General features: G+C 37.8%; 1 protein-coding gene across 1 annotated transcript in view; it reads left to right on the top strand.

The window, feature by feature from the left end:
* FZD8 (frizzled class receptor 8) overlaps positions 1-1,646 on the top strand; it is a 3,544-nt gene extending 1,898 nt beyond the window's left edge. Inside the window, exon 2 of the mRNA XM_023524594.1 lies at positions 4-1,646. Within this exon, the coding sequence (XP_023380362.1) occupies positions 4-948 (945 nt within the window). The 3' untranslated portion in view covers positions 949-1,646. The remainder of the gene's footprint in view (positions 1-3) is intronic.
* The last annotated feature ends 18,556 nt before the right edge of the window (positions 1,647-20,202 follow it).

Below are 20,202 nucleotides of genomic sequence, written 5' to 3'. Positions count from 1 at the left end.
GAGGAGCTGGGTGCCGTGGAGCAGCACGTGCGCTACGAGACCACGGGCCCCGCTCTGTGCACCGTGGTCTTCCTGCTTGTCTACTTCTTTGGCATGGCCAGCTCCATCTGGTGGGTGATTCTATCGCTCACGTGGTTCTTGGCGGCTGGCATGAAATGGGGCAACGAAGCCATTGCTGGCTACTCACAATATTTCCACCTGGCTGCGTGGCTCGTGCCCAGTGTCAAGTCCATCGCCGTGCTGGCGCTCAGCTCCGTGGATGGAGACCCGGTGGCAGGCATCTGCTACGTGGGCAACCAGAGTCTCGACAACCTGCGCGGCTTCGTGCTGGCGCCGCTGGTCATCTACCTCTTCATCGGCACCATGTTCCTGCTGGCTGGCTTCGTGTCGCTCTTTCGCATCCGCTCAGTCATCAAGCAGCAGGGAGGCCCCACCAAGACGCACAAGTTGGAGAAGCTCATGATCCGCCTGGGCCTCTTCACAGTGCTCTACACAGTGCCTGCCGCCGTCGTGGTCGCCTGCCTCTTCTACGAGCAGCACAACCGCCCGCGCTGGGAGGCCACGCACAACTGCCCTTGCCTGCGGGACCTGCAGCCGGACCAGGCGCGCCGGCCTGACTATGCAGTCTTCATGCTCAAGTACTTCATGTGCCTGGTCGTGGGCATCACCTCAGGCGTGTGGGTCTGGTCAGGCAAGACGCTCGAGTCGTGGAGGGCCCTGTGCACCCGCTGCTGCTGGGCCAGCAAGGGCGCCGCGGCGGGCGGCGGCGCGGGTGCGGGTGACACCGGCGGACCGGGGGGCGGCGGGGGTGGGGGGTCTGGGGGGTGCGGTGGGCCGGGCGGAGGGGCGGGCTCACTCTACAGCGACGTCAGCACGGGTTTGACGTGGCGGTCTGGCACGGCCAGCTCTGTGTCTTACCCAAAGCAAATGCCATTGTCCCAGGTCTGAGCGAAGGGGAGGAGGCACCGGAAGGAATGGGGGGTGTGAGGAGGCCAAGTGCCTGCGAAGGGACAAAGACGGCTGAGGTTCCCACCCCTTCACCCTGTTGACTGCTATTAGCATGATAATGAACTCTTAATGGTATCCATTAGCTGGGACTTAAATGACTCTCTTAGAACAAAGTACCTGGCATTGACTGCTCCCAGACCCATCCCCCTTTCCTCCATTGATTTGCGAGGAGCTCCTCCCGCCAGGCGTTAATTTCTATTGGCAGAGGAGGGTGGACTCTCCAGTGTTTCCCAGAACCCAAGGTTTGGAGCCCTTGCTTGAAGCCAGACCTACAGATTTCACCTGAGAAACCTATTTTTCTCTTACGTAAACTCTTACTCCTTACATATCGTAGAGGAGGAATGGTCGCGACCTAACAGGATTGCACAGTTTGGGTATTCTTAATGACCAGGCAAATGCCTTAAATAAACAAACAAGAAATGTCTTAATTATACACCCCAAGTAAATACGGGTTTCTTACATTAGAGGATGTATTTATATAATTATTTGTTAAATTGTAAAAATTGTAAAATATGTACATATCTAAAGATATACATAGTCTGTACATTTTTTTGTAAAAAGTTTAGAGGCCACGCCTGTAAGAACAAATATAACTATTCTATTTTGTCAATAAAATGACTTTTGATAAACGATTTAAACATTGCCCTCACCCCTTGCCTCAGAATTCTAAGCTGTTACCTTTAAAGTGCTTGCTAAGGACCTACTGGGAAAATGGGCATTTTCTGGTTTCTTACTCTTTGTACACTGACCTTAGGCATGGAGGAAATGACCTGTTAAACTCTAGTTCTTAAATTATTAGCAAAGTAAATATCATTGTTGAACTGAAATCAAAACTGAGTTTTTGCACCTTCCAAAAATATGGTGTTTTTAATAGTAGCTCTTTTTTGATCCATGGATAACAGTACTCACCTTAGTGTAAGTGGAACTTTTGCAAGGAAGTAATTCCACTCAGGCCTTGTTATTTATCTTGTATACTATCACTAACAGCTTCAAAACTCCACATCTATTTCTTTCTCATAGAAAGCACCTGGGTTTCCGGTGACTGAATACACTGCTAAAGTGTAGAGATTAGTGTTTTAAACTATCGATCACACTTTACAGTATAAGTCACTTGACATTCTGATAGTGGAGCAGGCGTCTTCAATGGATTAAACTAACGGGTTAACATCTTAATAACCTTCCAGGCTTGTGTATATCAAATGTGCTTCTTTAACTAGAGAAAAAGCTATTGTTCCTCTGTCAAGACTAAGCTAATTTATTTGAGCAGAAGGCTGTTGAATTAGCAGAAGAATGCTTTGGCAATTGTTGAACTTTTTACCTGTCTGCCCAGTGGCCCAGCACATCATTCCTTTAAGAGGAGCTAAATGAATAGGGTTAATCTGTAGGGAACTTGGTCTTTTGAGTTTGAAAAACTTTGATCTTTTCTCCTCTCCAAATGTGCTGTATAGTCTGAAGTTTCTTTCCCTGCTGCCCGGCTCCTCTTGGCGCAGACCAATTGGCCACCGTGGAGCCTTAAAGTTCTTCCATTAAAGGGATGTGGGACTTTTACTCTAAAAAGGAGAGAGAGCGATGGAGAGGAAGACTTGTAACAGTTAGTGAAGACCAGAGGCACAAGTGCGCTCAGCCTTTTAAACAGCTTTTCCTGGCATTGTTAGCCAGCCTGCAGGCAGCTAGGCATGGGCTGAAGCATTATAAAAAAGCTCTGAATGCCCTACAGGTGGTCTGCGCACATAATCCCCAATTTAAAGCGTTTTCCTTTGCTGGACAATTGCATTACAAAACTCGCTTCTTTTTTGCTCCTAATTGAACCAATGAACTATTATAAACTACAAATTTTTCTTAAAAAAAAAAAAAAAATTGGTGCCTAAATTCTATTGACTAAATTCTGGTAAGTTTTCTGAACTGAAGCTTTTAAAGCACCGGAAGTAAAAGCTTCATCAGCAGTCGTTTTTTATTTTGTTTTGTTTTTATTTTTTATTTTTTTTAGATATTTTTATTCCTCATGCTTGTTATTTTCTGACAGATTAGCAATAATTTAAAAGTAATTGGTAAGGTTGTGTGTTCATACTGAAAAGATAGCCCCAGGTCCCTTATTAACCTGTCAATCAAGATAAGAAATGGGCAACTACCCTGCTAATAATGGGGACAGCAAACGATGGGGTGGGGGGACTTGTTTTCTGCAGCCAGCTAAGATGTTTGTTCCCTTTACTCTTATAAATAAGAATATTCAGTGCTTTAATTTTTTTTTTTTTTAATTAATAGGATGGAAACTACTTCCCTGGCCCATCTTTCTCATGTAAGAGGCTGTGAAGAAGAGTTTCTAGGTAAAACAGTTTGCAAATCCTTTCCAGAGTCATTCTTGTTATTAATTGGACTGTTGAAATTAAGTAATAACACCCACCTTAACTATCACGTTGATTGTTTTTAAAGTAAGAAGCACCATAAAATTTTCACCTCCCAGAAGTTTTTTTATTAAAGAATTACGGTTTTGTAACTTAGGTTTCAGTAAGTGCCCTGCATCTAACCTACATGGTGACTGTAGTACACCTAAACAAGCCATAGACTTTACACTTTCAGTTATGAAGTAGGATTCTTTACTACATATGTGGGATTCAGAGAGCTAAAAGTCACTAGTCAGCATATAGCTTTTCTAATGTAGCTTCGAAGCTTTTTTCCCCCCTCTGTTAAGTTATTCGGTATATCCTTGTAAAATGCCAAACTTTTATAAAATGGCTATAAGTATACTTAATATAACCAAACTTAATAAACAGAAAACTCTATTGACATTCTGGGGACAGCTCTCAGTAAAAATATCTGCACCTATAATCACTAGAGACTGATTTTAGAGATATTAAAACACAAGTGCTGGTTCTTTGACTTTAAAGCTAAACCTTGAATTTCAAAGTTGCCAATACTCAAATTATATTTATTAATAGAATTAAAAATTAATTTGGGGATGAGAAAAGGGAGGAAGCATATTTAACCATTTGCATTACATAAATGAATGGATCCCTTGCCAGAACACCCTCTCTGCTATATACATGTGTGTCCTTAATTACTATATGGAACAAGTGTGAGTTTTTGAAAATCTTGTCAAATATGGGGATGAGAAGGGGGTGTGGTTACTGTGTACTAGAAGATGAATATAAAGTCTAATATGGTTAAAACCATTAGTAAAGCCAAAGCTTATTAAAATTACATGCAGGAAAAGTTATGCGAAACACTTTTTTTTTTTTTTTTGCTTTATAATAAATGCAATTTAAAAGTACCATAAAAGTTAAGGGGGAAAGGTGTATAAGAAGTTTAAGGAATGAATTCACCATTACATTTTAACCAGTGTTCAGGCGTTGCAGGTTTCCGTAAATCCTTCAGAGTTTGGGGGCCGGAAACCAGATTATCTTGCCAAAAGAAAAAAATCACACAAAGAGACAAAAGCAGTTGCAGAGCACAAGATGCAATTTAAAGTATAGGAGCAAACATTCCGTTGAAACTCTTCAAACAAATCACGAGTGTAGCGATCCGCTTTCCGCACTTGGTGCTTTACTGCCACCCTGTGGTATCACAAGGTTTCATAACCGCGGAACGGACAGTTTCTTTCATTCAATTCATTTAAAAATACTGAGCCCCACAGTGCTGATCTTGTCCCACATACAGACAACATCCAGAGGGCCTGCAAACATTGGTATTCATAAGTTTGAATTCTTTGATTCTTTCAAGAAGAGAATCCCCAAACTTCATCAGTTTGAGGTCCCACCAGACCTTAACTGAATTAAATCTTGGATGTAAGCATTATGCTAAAAATATAATTAGGCTGTACTGAAATTCAAAGGTCTATATTTAAAAATATATATATATTCTGAGTTACTTTTATTTAAAGAATAGGCTGCTTACCAAAGATCCACCACACCTTTGAATGAGGAAAGAATGAATCATGGGTCTGAGGGGGCATGTAGTTGCTTGCTTATTATTACTTTACAATTTCTCACATAGAAGTCCATCTGCTGAGTCCAAAAGGCACTCACAAGTGCTACATGTGAATGCTTTTGGGTCGGTGGGATGCAGGCTGTTCCTCAATTGTCTAGCCAGGTGTTTGTGGAAACACACTGAGGAAGAGAAACTGCTTTGAATTGAGGTCAGCCAAAGGGAAGAGAGGGGAAGCATCTGCTGTGGAATACTTGAGCCCTGTGAGAGGAAGATTTCCATAGCACAGCAGCGTAGGAAGACAAAGCCTTTAACCAGTGTGTGTGGAAAAGAGGCAGCCTCATGGAGGCCACGGATGAAGACTTCTTGCTCCTGAGGTCAGATGGCTGGTGGAGATGGGAGGAAAGGAGGAAGCACTGGTCAAGGGGATGCAGACTAAAGATCTTAGAAGTCACCTACCACAGTCATGGAATTTTAAAGACAGAGATCCCAGGGGGCATCGAGAATCTTGTTACTCCATAGACAAGTAGCAGAGGCAAGACCTAGGAGTATGATGGAAATGTAGGTTCTCAGGTCTTGCTCACTGTATTAGAAGTTGTATTTTAACGAGATCACCAAGTGTTTAGCACACGCAGGTTAGCCCTACACTGAAGGCCAAAGAGGACTGGATTTGCCAAAGGTCATATGGTCAGGGGCAGGGCAGGGCGGGGCTTGGAAACCACTAATCCTACTTGTAACTCATACTTCTGCCTTTCCCAGCTTCCTTGCTGTCTGTGTAAATCCCTTCAGCCACCACTATGTGCATTTGTCCCTGAATCTCAACTGACCAGGGCTGTGTCTACCTAGTTCCAGAATCACACCAGAATACAGATTTCCCCATAGTTGGTGGTGACCTACACAGGAACATTCGAACACACAGTCTCAGAAGCTGCCAGCATAACTCTGGAAAGCTTTACCTCTCAGGCCTGTGGCTGGCTTGGGCCAGTTTCCTTACTCTATGCTGCCTGCACTTGCAGAAATATAGTCACTGGCATAGCCAACATTTTTTTAGTTGATTCAAAAGGCCCAAGGATTCAGAGTCTGTCTAGTAGCTTAGTGAGGAACTACAGCGACCTGGAGGAATGAGAGGACTCTGTTGCTGATAGCTGGAGTTTGTACTGGGGAGAGGGGCTAGAAGTGGAAACATCTGGCCATGGCTAGGGAGGAAGATGGACAGCAGAGCTACTGGGCAATGAAGCCAGGGTAGGGCAGGGAGCAGAACACAGCATGCAGTACCTACAGAATCCAAGGGGAGCATCACAGAAATCTTTAGAATGAGAGAACAGACCCAAAAGGACATTAGCTTCACTGATTTACACCATAGGTCTTAGGAAATGACCTGAGGAAATGGGTGGTACCTGAAAAGGGGAAATGGTGGCCAGAGAAAGATGGAAGTAAATGAGAACTACCCAGGGAAAGAGCAAAATTAAGATAAATTTTAACTGAATGACCAAGTTTTAATGGCTTTCCAAGCTTTGGGTAGAACCATTATTCACAGAGTACTTATTTATAGCACCTTAAACACTCAGGTGAACCATACACTAGTTTAAATTAGAAAAACAATATTCAGTGTTTATCCCCTCACGAATCATTTCTAATTAACTAACATCCTGGCAGTAGTTCTCACTCCTGCCTATGCATAAGCACTTGAGGTGATTCTTAAAAATACCAATGCCCTGGCAGCACCCCAGACCAATTGACAGAATTTCTGGGGATGGAGTCTGAGGATTCAAAGTTTTCTAAAACTACTGCATGTGATGATTCTCATGTGTAGCCAAAACTGAAAACCAGTGCATGTAATTGAAGGTGGTGTTATGATCTAAAATAAAACAATAATACAAATAAAAATTAATTAAGCAAACTAGCTATTGTCATCCAACTTGACTGATTTAAATGAAAGTGATATATTTTTTCTTTTTGTCACCTTAAGTAAATATTTGGGAGAGGACAGGAGTGCCCTCATCTGGTCCAAATGGAAAAATTCATGCTTTGTTATTTTGAAATGAAGATCTCACTACACAGAGCAGTTTTGGATAACTCTGCTTTTTCTTTCACTTGCAAAGAAATAACAAAGAACTGGGTACACAGGGTACTATTCTATTAAACTAGAAAGTAGATCCAACCTATGAACCTAAGACAAACCAATAATGTTGATGTATTAAATAGTAAAGATATTAAAAATGTTCTCTTTTTGTTTAGTAAATGTTTATTTACTGAAACCAACTCAGCTTGAAATGAAAGCTCATCCTGTAGTGACTTGCTATGGGCATGACTTTCCAAGACCAGGTGGTCTGTTCTATTGTCCAGGAAGCAGATCTGCTGGGATCCTGAATATATGTCAGTATGTATATCTTTCAAAGGAACTTGATACTATCTTACCTAATGCTAGAACTTGCTCAAGTTTTAGAATACATTTAGGATTTATTCAATACAGAAATCTACTCTTTGTTTGAGTACTCTGAAAGAAGACCCAGAAAGTGAGATGCACTTCCACTAGTAAACTCTGAGGTTTTCCTGAGTCTACGTAACAAGTTCAATTTTAGATCTTAACTGGTACACCTTACTGTAATTCTGTAAGAAAAAGTCTAAGCAGAAAGTCAAACCCATGAAAGGGATACAAGCTTTGCTTAATACCATTAAAGAGTACTTCTTGACTATATTTAATGGGAACCAAAAAGAAGCTAATAATTCAATTTAATCATTCCAGAAAATACCTTATAATGAACACCATTTTTACCTGATTAACTCAGAGAACTTCAGTAAGCTGCAGAAAGCCAGTAAAACTGAGACGTTAAGAACAATGACTCTGGACCCCAGGGCCTGACTCCCAGGCATAAGATCACTCATATATGATCTTTGGCAAATGACTCAGCCTGTCTTCCTCAGTTTCCTCCTCCATAAAATGGAAACAAGAATAGTGCCTACTTCATAGGAGTTGTTGCAAGGTTTAAATTCTAATACGGATAAAATGCGTTGAATGGCACCTGCCTGGGAGCAGTAAGAGTCAGCTACTATCATTAAAGAGCTTGTTTTATTGTAGAGATGTTTCCACGTGCATTTTTTCTTTTGTTTATTTTTCATTGTGATAAAAAACATGTAACATAAACTTTACCATGTTAACCAGTTTTTAAATGTGCATTTTTGTAGTGTTAAGTATATTCACATTGTTGTGAAACAGATTTCCATAACTTTTTCATCTTGCAAAACTGAAATTCTGCAGACTAAACAACTCCCATTTTCCCCTCCTCCTAGTTCCTGGTAACCACCATTCTTTCTGTTTCTATAAATTTGACTACTCTAGGTACCTCATATAAGTGGAATCATCCAGTATTTGTCTTTTTATGACTGGTTTATTTTATTTAAGATAATGTCCTCAATGTTCATCCATGTCGTAAGCATGTAACAAAATTTCCTCCTTTTTGAAGGTTGAATAATACTCTAGTAGATATATATACCACATTTTATTTATTCATTTATCTACCAAAGAAGTGGGTTTCTTCCACCTCTTAGCTACGGTGAATAATGTTGTTATGAACATGGTGTGTAAACAGGGTCTTGTTGAGACTCTGTTTTCAATTACTTTTAATATATATCCAGAAATGGGATTGTTGGTAGTTCTATTTTTAATTTTTTAAAGAATTTCCATAGTTTTATATAGCGGTTGCACCATTTACAATTTCACCAAAATTGCACAAAACTTTCTGATTTCTCTACATTCTCGCCATCATTTTTATTTTCTGGATTTTTTTTTTTTTTTTTGTAGTAGCCATCCTAATGGGTATGTAATATCTATCTCATTGTGATTTTAATTTGCATTTCTCTGATGATTACTGATGTCAAGCATCTTTTCATATGCTTGTTGACCACCATTTACACATCATCTTTGGGGAAATATCTACTCAAGTCATTTGCCTATATATATCTATATCTATATCTATATATATTATATATATATATGTATATGGATTTTTTTTTAAGCCTATAGCACCCAGTATTCCCAGGTGATCTCCCATCCAAGTACTAACCAGGCCCAATCCTGCTTAGTTTCTGAGGTTAGGCAGGTTCAGGGTGGTATGACAATAGACACTTTGCCCGTTTTTTTAGTCAGGTTATTTGATTTTTTGTTGTTGAGTTGTAGGAGTTCTTTATATATTCTTGCTGTTAACCTTTTATCAGATAAGATTTGCAAATATTTTCTCCCATTTCATAGGGTTCCTTTACACTCTTATTGGTCGTATCTTGTGATGTACAAAAGTACATCTTAATAATGATTTAGTCCCACTTGTTATATTTGATTTTGTTGTCTGTGCTTTTGGTGTTATATCTAAAAATCATTGCCAAACTAATTTCATGAAGCTTTTTGCCTATGCTTTCTTCACCATGTACACTTTGAAAGAAAAATGGGAAGCTGACAGTGGCATTAAATAAAACAAACAGGTCATTTTCAAAAGGCATAAATAGCAGAGCCCTTGCATGCTAGTGGATTTGGGAAGTTGAAGAGTTTGCTGGCCCTTCCTAATAATACTCCTTACTTCATATGACACACCTGCCTATATAAAGTTCAATATTTTTTTCTGCCCAGATTGGACAAAGCCTAATGTTTCACTGTAAACATGGCTCTCTGTAGGATCATAAGTCTCAAGGCAGAGATGGGTTTGGAGGTTGACTGTATTCCCACCCCAGGGACAGAGCATTATACCACCTCTAAAGCAAATTTCAGAGAGGCCATGTTATCTTATTTCCTGGCTAATAAATACCAATTTATGCAATTAACTTATTTTCTCTTAGAAACCAAAAATATTATCTTAAAATCTGTCTACTCTTAAGAAGCATAAAATATTTATTTAAACCATAAGGTTGCACAGACTTTATTCAGTCAGTTAGTAAAAATTCTATTTTCAGAAGCATTATTCTTAAAATAAAAGTCAGTATTAAAAAGAGATTGTTAGAACCAAACAAAAGGTATTGTTTTATAGATTAATGTTATTTCAGTTCTAGAAGGAAACTATGAGCACATCTAGGTGTGTGTTTTTGATCTTGATTGTACAGTAGAATCTGTTTATAAAGTGCAGATGCCTGGACCACCCCTTCCCCTCAGAAGTTCTGATTTGGTAGGGCTGAGAATTGTTCCCCTTATCCAACCCCACATTTTGTACTTGAAAATGTAGGCATAAAGCCAGAGACTTGCACCACCTTCCCTGAGCACTTTCTATTTCAGCCCCACTCAGCCTCTCACTGTTTCACATACACCATGCCTTGAATATGTTGGCCCTGCAGAGAAGACCCTGCTCTACTAACAAATCCCTTGACAGGGGTCTTTTTTTAAGCAATGCCCATCAACAGATGATTGGATAAAGAAGTTATATACATAATGGTCTATTACTGAGCCATTGAAAGAAATGAAATCCTACCATTTGCAATGACATGGATGGACCTGGAGGTTATTATGCTAAGTGAAATAAGTCAGACAGAGAAAGATAAATACCATATGATTTCACTTATATGTGGAATCTAAGAAACAAAAAGAAGAAACTAATCAGAAACATAATACATGAATATAGCGGACAATCTGGTGACGGACAGAGGGGAGGCAGGTTGGGGGACTGGGAGAAAGGGGTGAAAGGTTAGAGAAGTAGAAAGTAGTAGTTGATAGATGGTAATGGGATGGGGAGCACGGCATAGGAAATGCAGTCAGCATTAATGTATTGGCTAGGTGGAGTCAGAGAAGGTAAAGAGCAATTAGAGGGATTGATTTATAAACTATATAAATGTCTAATCAATGTAGCGTATACTTGAAACTAATAAAATAAAATTTAAAAAAAAAAAAGATCCTGCCAAAATTTTAACTCCTGACTTGGTAGGGCTGAGAATTGTTCCCCTACCCTGACTCCTCACACTGAGTTTTTGCTCCTCTCTCAGGTTTACAGCAGAACCTTCTCAATTCATCCTTCTCAATTATTACACTGGCCACATCATATCATCATTTGTTCATGTCTATCTCTCTCTTACTGGACTGTGAACTATTTGAGAATCAAGATACTGTCTTATTCACCTTTATATCAAGCACACAATTGGCCTTCAAAATTATGATGCTGTACAGGACCTAAAACACTGCGATAGTACCTACAGGAAGATGCAAAGTAACATAAGACATGCTCCTGTTTCCTAGGAGCTGAAGGACTAGTGGGGTGACACAGGACCTGGTTTAGCATCAAAAGGGATTCATAGATCCAGAATTCTCTCTCAGTTCTGTGACTCTTCTAAGTGACAATTCTTAAGTGGTACATGGACAACTGGTTTATTCTAGTAACAGAAAAATATCTGGTAATGCAACACCAACTTCTTTGAGAACTATAAGGCAGAAAAGGCAAAATCCATGAGAGTTTTACTGTCAATAATTATTTTAGGAACTTTCGATGATGGTAGCATGAAAGAAGACTTTCCTACTCAAGCTAGGCTTTGCTTATAATAATAGGTAACTGGGTGTATTAGTTTCTTATTGCTACTGTAATGAATTACCACAACTTAGTGTCTTAAAATAACACATTTTTTTTTTATCTTATAGTTCTGGAGGCCAAAGGTCCAAAATGGATCTTACTGGGCTAAAATCAAGATGTCAGCAGAGCTACATTCTTTCTGGAAGCGCTAAGGAAGAATCTGTTTCCTCGCCTTTTCCAGCTTCTAGAGGCATCCACATTTTCAACCTCTGTTTCTAATATTGCATCTTTTTCTGTGACTCATCTGCCTCCCTCTTTACTTAAAAAGACCCTCATGATTATATCAAGCCATCCCAGATAATTCAGGATAAGAGATAATCCCATCTCAAGATCCTTAACTTAGTATATATGTAAGGTAACATATTCACAAATTCCAGGGGTGAGGACATAGATACCTTGGGGACATGGTCATTATTCTGCCTATCACACTGGGATTAGAAGTACAATATGTATCTGTAGACATTTTGCTTGTGGAAATGAACATATAAGTGCATCCTCAGTATAAATATCCTTCTAGAACCCAGTTGTTTGCATTTTATTTGAATATGCATTAGAATGTTGGTACAAAAAGAAGAGGTTTATCTCTTAGACATCATCTAGTCACCAGTGATTATTTTCATCCATTTATTCATTCATTTAACCATTCATCCACTTATTAACTGATCCATACATTATTTATCCATTTATGCTCCTTAATTTCTGTATCAATCAAAATAACTTAAGTTCTGCTACAATAACAAACAACTCCAAAATTTTAGTGGCTTAACATAACAAAAAAATAATTTATCACTCATACATATCCAGCATGTGTCAGCAAAAGGATTCTATTTACCTTAGGTACTCAGAGATCCAGGGTGGCAAAAGCTTTACCTTGATCTGTGCTTTCATGATCCCTGCACTGTTTCAGAAGGAATGTATCAACTGATTCTTAAAGTTTCTATCTGGAAAATGATATGTTCTATATCCACATATATCATTGGCCGAAGCAAGTCAGGTGGCCACATGGCACCCTAAAGGGTACAGGGAAATAATCTTACTATGTGCTCAGAAAAAGAAAACTGGAAATGTTATTGAATGGCATTAATAACTCCCAGAATTCCCCACTAATTTATTCACATGTCTTCTCTCTACATCATAGTTAAATTTGCCTTCACCCTGAAAATAGTGAAGTAAAATACAATATAAACTAGACTAAGATCAGAATTTCTATGTTCTTGCCCTACTTTCATTTGCCTGTACTCTCATTAATTTTTCTGGACTTGATTTTCATCATCCATGAAATGAGGATAATAATTATTGCTCTGCCATTCTCGCTCAGTTCTTCTGAGAAACAAATGACATGACAGAGAGAAAAACAATATATTTTAAATCTCTATTTACCAAAAAAAAAAAAGAAAATTAAAGATGTTGTACTCCTCAGTGAGATGTTTGTGACTTCCAAAGTATTTATAATAGTTAAGTATTGCTGCTTTAACCCTTCGTTAATTCAAAACAATGTTTTCTCAAAAGAGAAAATTTCTATTATCTTAAATTTTTTTTAACTATGCCATTCTAAAATTCCATTCATTCAACATATATTTGTTAAGCACTTACTGTGCACAGAGAATTACATTTACTGTATCCATTAACTACCATGATATGAGAGGAGATTCAGAACACCATATTTAGCTGTAAACATTTTCTTCATGTGAAACTAACTGGTCCGTAGAGAAAATGAACTTAAAGTAAAGCTAAAGCAGTGAATAGAAGAAAGAAAAAATAGAGAAGAAACTTTATGAGAAGACAAGTACAGATGAAGCAAAAAAAATTAAGTCAGAGTTGCAACAAAAGTCACATTCGCGATATTACATCCATATACAGTTTTCATATTTTAGACTTGAAATTCTATATGCTGGAAAAATTACACTTTGTGATTTTTATGCTGGAAAGTTGGATTTCATACAAAGGAAATGACTAAGTCTAAAATACTCTAAGTTTAAAATGACTCATATACTCTTAAGATTAACAGAACCTAACACTGTATTATGATTTGTATATTTGCACTTCAAAATTCTCAAAGGATTTAGTACTCTGGGACCAAAAATCAAATGTTTCCAAATCGCACCAAATCTTTTAAATCCAAGTTTAGTCTAATTAAAAGATGAATGTGGTGAATTTAATGACTTTCCAACACAATTATATTTTGCCAACTCAAGAAGGATTAGTGCAATACTAACACGGATGTTTCCAAGTTCAATAAAGTAAGGGTGTGCTCACTTAAAAATAAAAAGCCTTTCAAAACGAAAAGCAACAACAAGCATTTGTTTGAGATCAATAAGAATAGAAATTTGGGAATCCTTAATTCAGATGGTGTTTATGAGAGAGGGAAGGGGAAAAATTACATCAATAAAAGGAAAGCATTTCTATTGGTACAGATAACATCACATAGTGATGTTAATGTTAAAGAATGTTTTTAATTTTCAGGCCAGTTGTGATAATTGCCTTCTTATCTTTGAAAATGGTTCTTTGGGAAACAAGGTTGCTTAGGCCCAGTCCAAGGTTATTTTGTCCTGTTTTAACATTCCAAGATTTGAGACATAATATGTATAGTACAGTTCTTCTGGCCTGGCAGCTCTAATTCCATTTGAAGTTACCTCTATTTTTTTTTTTTTTTTTTGATAGATGAGTCTAAAGTAGGTTAATAACTCTTCTTTAGACCTCTAAAGTTATGGATTTAGTTTTACTGTAAGCTCTTCATTAACTTGTATGGGAAGTGTCAAGTTAACAACATAAGGTGTTAAGTCCATTTGGATTAACAATAGTGTTATTTCCCTAGCATAATCAAGACGTTACTGAAACAACTTGGATGCCATTCTACCTCCTATTTTAAGTAACTCTTCAGACCTATATTTTGCCTCTAAAATCTCCAATAATATCCTCCACTGGACCAGGGCCTATCTAGAACCAACTTGCTGGGCTTGGGGCAAGAACCATTTTGAGCAATAGGTGAAATATAACTTTGAGATCCCTCAAGACCTCTTTCTTTGATAACTTCCATATTTCCTTCTCAAGTACCAAGTTCTATCCTGAATCCTTTTACTTATAATGAAATTAATTATTTGTCTCTTTGCTAACCAAACTCATCAAGACTCCAAGGAAAGGAATACAGAACAGAGTACATGCCTTGTCTGTACCAGAATTTCTGTGAGGTATAAAAAAATATAACATAGAAAGTATGCTTTATGACCCAGCAGTTCCTAATGAGTAACAATTTATCAGAAAGCATTGGTGTTAGAAATACACCCAGGGTTATTGGCAAGGTCCTGGGCTGAGTTTTCCAACAGCCCATTCATCCTACCACAAAAAAAAAAGGCTGCATGTCCTCCTTTATCTTAGACTGAGTCAAACTTAAAAGAGTCTTTGTTAGACCTATGCTGGCCCCATTTAGAGATGGTGTTACTAACATATCAGTTAGTCATGTTCACCAAAGTATAATTGACTGATACTGAGAGCAGCTTATCCCAAAGCATTTAGATTGTAAAGGGTATGCAGGTTTGAATATTTAAATCAGGAGCTGAATTTTTGATGGATAATTTCAAAAATCAGCCATAGGTGGGCCCCACCCAATTAAAAAAAAAATTCCAAGAGTTATAGAAATACTACTTCACACCTCTGTTTTAAAGACTTGTTGAATTTTGTTTTACATCATTTTTGCTATTTAAGTTGTGTAAAAACATATGGTTGAAGTGATTTAACACCCAGAGCAGACTGATTCTGGGTATCTGATAAAGTATCAGGTGCAAACAGACATCTACATGTCTGATCAGAGAGACACCTAGATGAGTTCATTAAGCAGGCAAAAAATCTTCTTCTGATTAAAAAATCAGCAACTGACAAAGATAGTACCTCTTTCACTATAAATGCCCCCTCTCTATTCATGATCTAGAAAAGGAGTGTTTAAAAAGCCTTGAGTCAGCCAAGACTTGATTATGGCATAGGGAGTACTTTTCTCCATAATGAGCCAAAAGCTCACTGGAAGCAGTGGGGTATGAGAAAAGAATACGGGTTTTTGGAGTCAGATCTAAATTCCTACCCCAGTTTCCTCCACTGTGTGACCTTGAGAAAATCAGAAGTGAGCCTCACTTTCCTCATCTGTAAAATAGTAGTCACAGGGCTACTGGGATGATCAAATGACATGATCTTTGCTCTTGGCATTCAGTAGGCACTCAGTAATGCCCTCTTCCTCCAGCCACAGGGACACCAGGTGATTTCCATGTGTATTTAATCACCTTTCTCCCCATCCCTTTCAGCATCTTGACAGATTATTCTACAGTCATTCAAATTGGAAGGTATGAAGAGTAGAGAGCCAGGAAAATGTATATGATTTATTAGCAAGTACAGAAAGGAGACTATAACCATTACAATATGATTATAAATTTTAAAACCTAAGAAGCTAAGGAAATGTTATGATGTTGTGCTATAGAGGGAGGAGAGGGACATTATTGTAAAACTTCTGTGTTGTTACATTTCTATTATAATTTTTTAACTTCAAAAAATGTTTGCCTCTAATTTGTAATCAAACCCCAATTTCATTGTTCTTCTATAGGTCTAAAGTAGGCCTCTTACCTTGCCTCAGATATTACTATCTTTAATAGATTCATTTTATGGGGACCCTGAACCCTCTGTTAATTTGTGAATGCTCTTAGAAAGTTTACACTATTGTGAACATTAACTTTGTGAACAAATTGTATTGGGTTACTTTGGATAACAGTTACTTTGGATAACTACCTTCAAAAAAGCATCCTGCGGCAATGGAAGGGGCCAAAACCAACTGGGAATGAGAAGGCTTGGCCCAAATAACCAGATTATCTTAGATGTGTTACCTTACCTTCCTGAAATTTCAGTCCTCAGATATAACATGAACTAGTTAAACTTGAATCACTAAAGTTCCTGTCAGATCAAAGATTCCACGATGCTGAGGTCAGTACTGGGGGGAGTGGCTTCCTGGGCGGTGAAGTGTGGGTTAGGAGCCAGGGTCAGACAGGGCAGTGAGGAGGCAGGTACCTGAGGGAGAGGCACCTGGAGGAAGCCAAGGATCACAGAAGGTGATGAAGGATGACACTAAAGGCCCTGTTGTCTTCCATCCCCTAAGAAAGGGAGGTGGCCCAGTTCTTTTGCTTTATGCAAAACTTTTGCTGTTCTGTTCAATGGTGGTTTACCTATTTAAAAAACAGAAATTTTATGGAGAAATATTTAAATCTGAATCATGAAATTTAATTTTTAAGTATATGTTGTCCTCATTTACTCCCCATTTCTCATCAAAAGAGATCTTCAAACACATGGATGATCTCGCTTTATCTTTCTCTTGTAACTTGTCCCATGCCTTGTGTAAGTACCAGACATATAAAAGATGCTCAATAAATACATGAACATAATGAGTAATTGTCAATATTTAAACTTAGCTTACCCCTAAAAGGGTAAAATCCCCTTGATTCACTCTGACAATAAATATCATGTTCTTGGGTAAAAAGGTAAATTTTTTTTTTAAATAAATGAGTACATGAAGATACACAAAAAAACACTAATGTGCTCAGAGACTTAAGCTAGTGAGAGAATAGAAATATTTCTTTGCCCCTGGAGTACAAGTCTTAAGTTATCTCCAAAGAACTACTTTGGGCACATGACAAAATTTGATGAACTTACTTTAGTATAAGGCTTTATTTCCTTCTAACAGCCAATCTCACAAATCATTTCTATAAAATTACTCAATTTTCATTTCTGAAAGAAATGGCACTAGATACTTAGTATCAACTTTAATTATGCCTGAGGCTTTTTTCAAATCAAATATCCCAGGTAAGAAAGGCCAATTTATAGATATTTAATTGCCTCCCAAGTACTATTTTTGAGATCAAAGGCACTTTAACTTTCTAAAGCACAAGACCAGGAGAAAAAAAATATTAAACATAAAATAACACATTATTTCTTAAATGAAGCGGGGGAAACTTCATGCAGCTTTGCAAATACCTTATCTAATATGGTACAGCTAAAAGGGAATTTTTGTAGCTATTTAGTAAACAGCTAAAAGAAGGAATCTCAAATGAAGGAAGAGAGAATATTTGTGTTTGCCTGGCACCACTAGATAGCTTCCTAAGCAGTCACACCCTAAGGTTTGCGGTATCTACCCAGTACCACCATTGTCTGTCTCAGCTATCATCTTTTATTACAAATCTTCATCTTGAGAAAAACCTTTGCAGTTGCAGCATGATCATGTAAAAAGCCATAGGATAGGACAAGATCAGACACTTGTGAGCAAAAATAAAAATTAGAAATAAGGGGCTGCAACACAACCAAAAGAAGATGAATTCTTGTCTTGTTAAATTACCTCCTTCCCATGAGGCCAGATTGCCCATGATTTCTCCATTATCCCTAATTTCTCATACTTTCTGTCATCTAAAGCAACCTAATACAATTCCTAGATCTGCTACTGAGAGTTCTTAAATCCTTCTTTTTGGGGACAGAGATAAGCAAGAAAAGAGGAGAATGAAAATAGTCAAGAAATACCACCAGAAATAAATTAACGTTTCGATGCTTATAGATATTGCATCCTAAATATGGTCCAAAGAGGCCTCTGCTGGTCAGAAAGGATGAAGATGAAGGCTGGAGCATTCTTAAGTCTATGGATATTTTCCTTCTTGTGCAAATGTTTGGACATGTCCATTATCCCATCTGAAATTCCCAGCAAGCCCACCCAGTAAGGCAGTCCTATGCCCATTATAGCACTGAGAAAAGTAAAGTTCATAGAAATTAGAATTGTTTGAACAGTGGCACTGGAACAATGACTTTGCACTAGAACTTCTCCCACTAGTTTGCTGGCCTCTCATGTAATATGTTGGGGGTTTTTTTAGCTTTATAGAAAGAAACAGAAGCAAGAGATGACATGCTAGGTGCAGAACTGAGCCTCAGTAAAAATTGATTTAGCTTCATTGATTTGATATCTTATTTCTCAGCCTATTGATAAAACACTTACAGGGCAGTGTGAAGACCAAGAAGCCACTCTAGAGGAAGGGGCAGGTAGGGTTAAAGGGAGAGAACCACCAAGTGTTACACAGGTGATGAACAGGGGAGTCTTTTGGTGTAAAGATGGTCACAGAAGTAAATGTTCAATCAACGTCATGGCCACGTAAGCACATTCTGTACAATCGCTTACTATTTTATAAGGGCCTAGTATCCAAAATATACACAGAACTCACACAAGTCAACAATAAAAAAAAAAAATCCAATAAAAAATGGGCAAAGAACCTGAACAGACTCAAGAAGACATACAAATGGCCAACAGACATATGAAAATGTACTCAACTTTGCTAGCTATTAGGAAAATGTAACTCAAAACCACAATGAGATACCACCTTACAATAACAAATGTTGAAGAGGTGGTGGAGAAAAAGGAACTTTCATACACTGCTGGTAGAAATGTAAATTGATACGACCACTATGGAAAACAGTAAGGAAGTTCCTCAAAAAAATAAGACTAGAACTACCATATGACCCATCAATCTCTTTTCTGGATACCCAAAAAATTTGAAAACTTTTATTTCCAAAGATACATGCACCCCAATGTTTATAGCAGCATTTACAATGGTCAAGACATGAAAACAACTGAAGTATCCTTCAATAGATAATGGCATAAAAAATATGTGAGATATATATATATATATAATGGAATATTACTCAGTCATAAGAAAAGATGAAATACTGCCATATGCGACAACAAGGATGAATCTTGAGATTATCATGCTAAGCAAAATAAATCAGATAGAAAAAATTGAGAACCATATAATTTCACTTATATGGTAGATAAAAAACTGAAAGCAACAAACATGACAAATAGAGACCTGTGGACACTGACAGAGGATTAGTGGTTACCAGAGGAAACGGAGAAAGAAGAAGGTAGATAAGGATAAAGGGGATCAAATATATGGTGACGAAAGGAAATTTAATTTTGGGTGGTGAACACACAATACAATACACATATGACGTATTATTGAATTGTACACTTAAAATCTATATGATTTTATTAACCCATATCACCCAAATAATTTTAATTTAAAAAAATAAAAATTAAAAAAACAAAAATAAATAAACATATCGTGTATTTCTCTACAACACCTGTCTGGGGAAAAAGGGAACTCTTGTTACTAACATCTAGTTTTTGCATTTGACTTATAATTTCCTGAATTCTCCATGAAATTCATTTCACCTGATTTCAGCTTATGAGAAAATTTAGTCACTTCTTTCGGCTCTACTTTCTGTCATTTATATATCTCATTTAGATCTCAGCACAGAGGAAGAGATTGGCTCTATGACTGACAGGAGAGAAAAAAAAATATATATGTATACATATATTTCAATAGGGGAGAGACATCTATTTCATTTTTAGGAAGCATTGATCCCACAGCATAACCAAAATAGAACCAACAGGATTTACAGACTCTGCTGCTAACCCAGTCCCTGGAGGGTTCAGAACACTGAAGATACGGGTGGCAGGCATTTCCATTGTAAGAGATACTTGGCAAGTCTGTACCTGAGAAGCCCAGCTGCCCCTCTCCTCATCTACAAAGCACCATCATCCTCATCATTTCTTGCCCAAAACCAAATTTACAGTCAGAAAATTTGAAATAGGTTCTCATAATAGATTGCAAATCCTACAAAAAAAAAGGCATTTATTAATTCTGTAAATAATACTTTTCTTGGCGAAGCA

Source organism: Pteropus vampyrus, unplaced genomic scaffold (assembly GCF_000151845.1).
Source record: "Pteropus vampyrus isolate Shadow unplaced genomic scaffold, Pvam_2.0 Scaffold481, whole genome shotgun sequence".
Classification (NCBI taxonomy): domain Eukaryota; kingdom Metazoa; phylum Chordata; class Mammalia; order Chiroptera; family Pteropodidae; genus Pteropus; species Pteropus vampyrus.
The sequence above is the reverse complement of the archived record's forward strand: the minus strand, read 5'-3'. Positions and strand labels throughout refer to the sequence as shown.